The sequence below is a fragment of the Arachis ipaensis genome, chromosome B01, assembly GCF_000816755.2.
Source record: "Arachis ipaensis cultivar K30076 chromosome B01, Araip1.1, whole genome shotgun sequence".
NCBI lineage: Eukaryota > Viridiplantae > Streptophyta > Magnoliopsida > Fabales > Fabaceae > Arachis > Arachis ipaensis.
In genome coordinates this window covers 136,946,419-136,949,140 of record NC_029785.2, presented here as the reverse complement: position 1 = coordinate 136,949,140, position 2,722 = coordinate 136,946,419, and the positions used below count along the sequence as shown (strand labels likewise).

Below are 2,722 nucleotides of genomic sequence, written 5' to 3'. Positions count from 1 at the left end.
TATATATTATATATATTATCATTGACTTTTGTGAGTAACTATCTTTTCTTTTCTCAAATCCAAAAAAATAAAATAAAACAAGAGCATGTGTTATTTTATTGAGTGCATGTGACAAGAGCATACATTAAAATTTAATATCCAAAGTACACTAGGTAAATTGCTTATTTATCTATCTACTTTAAAATTAAAAGAAGACGTACTGAAACTTGAAACCTCTCTTTATTGTTTTCAATTGAAAACTTTTTGTCCAGGAGCCAATATTCTGTTGGGATCAAATTCATCTTTTCCATCTTTGAAACTTTCCCATTTATGTCCAAAATGCTCCTTCCATTCTTCGTGAGTTTTGTTTTTTGGAAGATATGCTTTGATCCCAATACCCGAATTTTTACAGAAATCTAATACTTGATATTTTAGAGTACTCGATGCTTCATATTTATCGGGTGAAACATAATGTAGAAGACTCACAAGGTAGAATATTTCTTCATCAGGTATTGCCACCGCCATTTTATCATTCCATCTGTGAATTAATTAATATATGCATTAGAATAAATATAAATAATTAATTTTAGAGAAAATGACAAATAGGTCCTGACCTTTTGTCCCGCAGACATTTTTGTTCCTGACCATTGAAAAATAGTTTTAAGTCCCTGATCTTCACAAAATTTGGACGGATCAGTCCCTCCGTCCAAATGCCTCTATCAGGGACTAATCCGTCCAAATGCCTCCGTCAGGGACTGATCCGTCCAAGTTTTGTAAAGGTCAAGGACTTAAAAGTATTTTTTAATGGTTAAGGACGAAAATGTCCGCGGGACAAAAGGTCAGAGACGTATTTGTCCTTTTCTCTTAATTTTAAATCAGTCAATATTAATTATTTTTATTTTTTTGGAGATTTTACAATTTAGGATAAAAAATAATTTTAAAAAATTAATTAAAAAAATTAATACTTTAATTAAATTTTTCACTTTTAGATTCTGTTAGTGACAAAACTTACTTTGCTTTGTTCATGGGAAAAACTAACATGATCCCAATGGCAGTAATATTTTGCTTATAGACAATTTCCTTGAATACACCTTCATTTATATCTGAAATTCTGGATCCTGGAACAAAGAGATCCAACCAAGATTTTGGTGCCTCTGAAAGCCCTTGTGCCGCAAGAAGAGGATCAACAAATTTGTACCTATTTAGAAAACCCTCGTACAATACGTCCCTTTCAAACTTAAATGTAGGAACGTATTTCAACCCCTTTATCAAATTTTCCACATCCTGTTCGAAAAAAAAAACATCAACATCTGGTAAATAACTAATTTAGTGGCTCCTAAGAAAATATACGCGTGACTATAAAATGATTAACAAATAATTAATTATTACCTCGTCAATGTCGGCTTGATTACTATCATCATAATATTTAGCAAGCTCTAAGATATAAACGATGTTATGTTGGGACACTAAGGAATGTATGCGAGGCACATCTTCCATTGGATAAAAGGAAAGGTCATCAGGCCAATGCTCTATCTTAAGAAAACCTTGTATGAAATCGAATCCATTGCTGCCACTTCTTCCATGAACTGAAATTAAGTGTTCTTCGTCCTTAGTAAATTCAGAGAAATCAGTGTAAAGCAAACGGAGCCACTTCACCTGCAATAAAATCATCGCCAAAACTTAATTAATGTTTATAGTAAGTTGGAAATTCAGGTGCAGTCGACTTTACGTAAAGTTGATAGTTGAAAGTCGTTAGATGAAAATTTAGTCAAATCAATCAAACCATCTAACAACTCTCAGCTATCAATCTCACATGAAGTTGATTGTACCTGAATTTTCACCTTATAATAAATATAACAATAAAAATTTAATAATAATTAACTTCACGTAAAATTGATAGCCGAGAACAGTTAAATAATACTTACTTTTGCTGGAGCGGGACCCAAAGCTATTCTTGCTCTGGTGATTATTCCGTATTGTCCTAAACCTCCAAGGACACCGTAAAATAATTTTGAATTCTTTTTGGCAGAACAAGTCACGTGATCTCCTTTTCCTATCAAAGACGCAAGATCCAATTCATGAATTTTATATTTAAACAAGTATATAAAATTTTGCTTACACACATGACTAAACTGAACACTCCACGTTTCCCCCAAAAAGTAAACCAATCAAATGAAAAAGAAAAATTGACTAAAAAAATCGTTAGGTGATAATAATTTAACTAAACATGTTGAATGAATCACGCCTGTTGTCTTCAACAACTTCACTTAAATTTAGTAAAATAAAATAAAGAGAAAGTATAATGAGTCAATGGAATATTTGTACACTGTATACAACAGGGGTTTAGGAATATTCGATTCATTAAAATATCAGATGTTTATTATTTCTGGTACCTGAATGGTTATTCTAAATGGTATGAGTGTATTGTATTTAAAAAATTAGTAGTATTTTATTTTAATGTTCATTTTTTAACTTATATTGGGCCAAATAAATAGCCCATTGTACATATTGTACAAATACTCTATTAACTCCTTAGTGAGATTCATAAATAAAATGATTCATTAAGATTAATTCTAAAAACATGATAAAATAAGATACTAAAAATATAAAAATTAATGTTTTATATTTTATTTGACAATAAATTAAAATAAGTTAAAAATTTAATTACTCTATTTTTTATAAAAAAAGTAAAATAATAAATAAATTTTTAAAAATTTACACTTCAAACATTATTTTCTAAACA

The 2,722-nt window shown here is 29.8% G+C and overlaps 1 protein-coding gene across 1 annotated transcript in view; it reads right to left on the bottom strand.

Annotated features, from left to right (window-relative positions):
- Positions 69-2,722, bottom strand: part of LOC107643105 (cytokinin dehydrogenase 2) — a 3,540-nt gene continuing 886 nt past the window's right edge. The window contains exons 2-5 of the mRNA XM_016346673.2: positions 1,905-2,032; positions 1,369-1,635; positions 992-1,263; positions 69-517 (exon numbers count right to left, since the gene is read on the bottom strand). Of these exons, the coding sequence (XP_016202159.1) occupies positions 229-517; positions 992-1,263; positions 1,369-1,635; positions 1,905-2,032 (956 nt within the window). The 3' untranslated portion in view covers positions 69-228. The remainder of the gene's footprint in view (positions 518-991; positions 1,264-1,368; positions 1,636-1,904; positions 2,033-2,722) is intronic.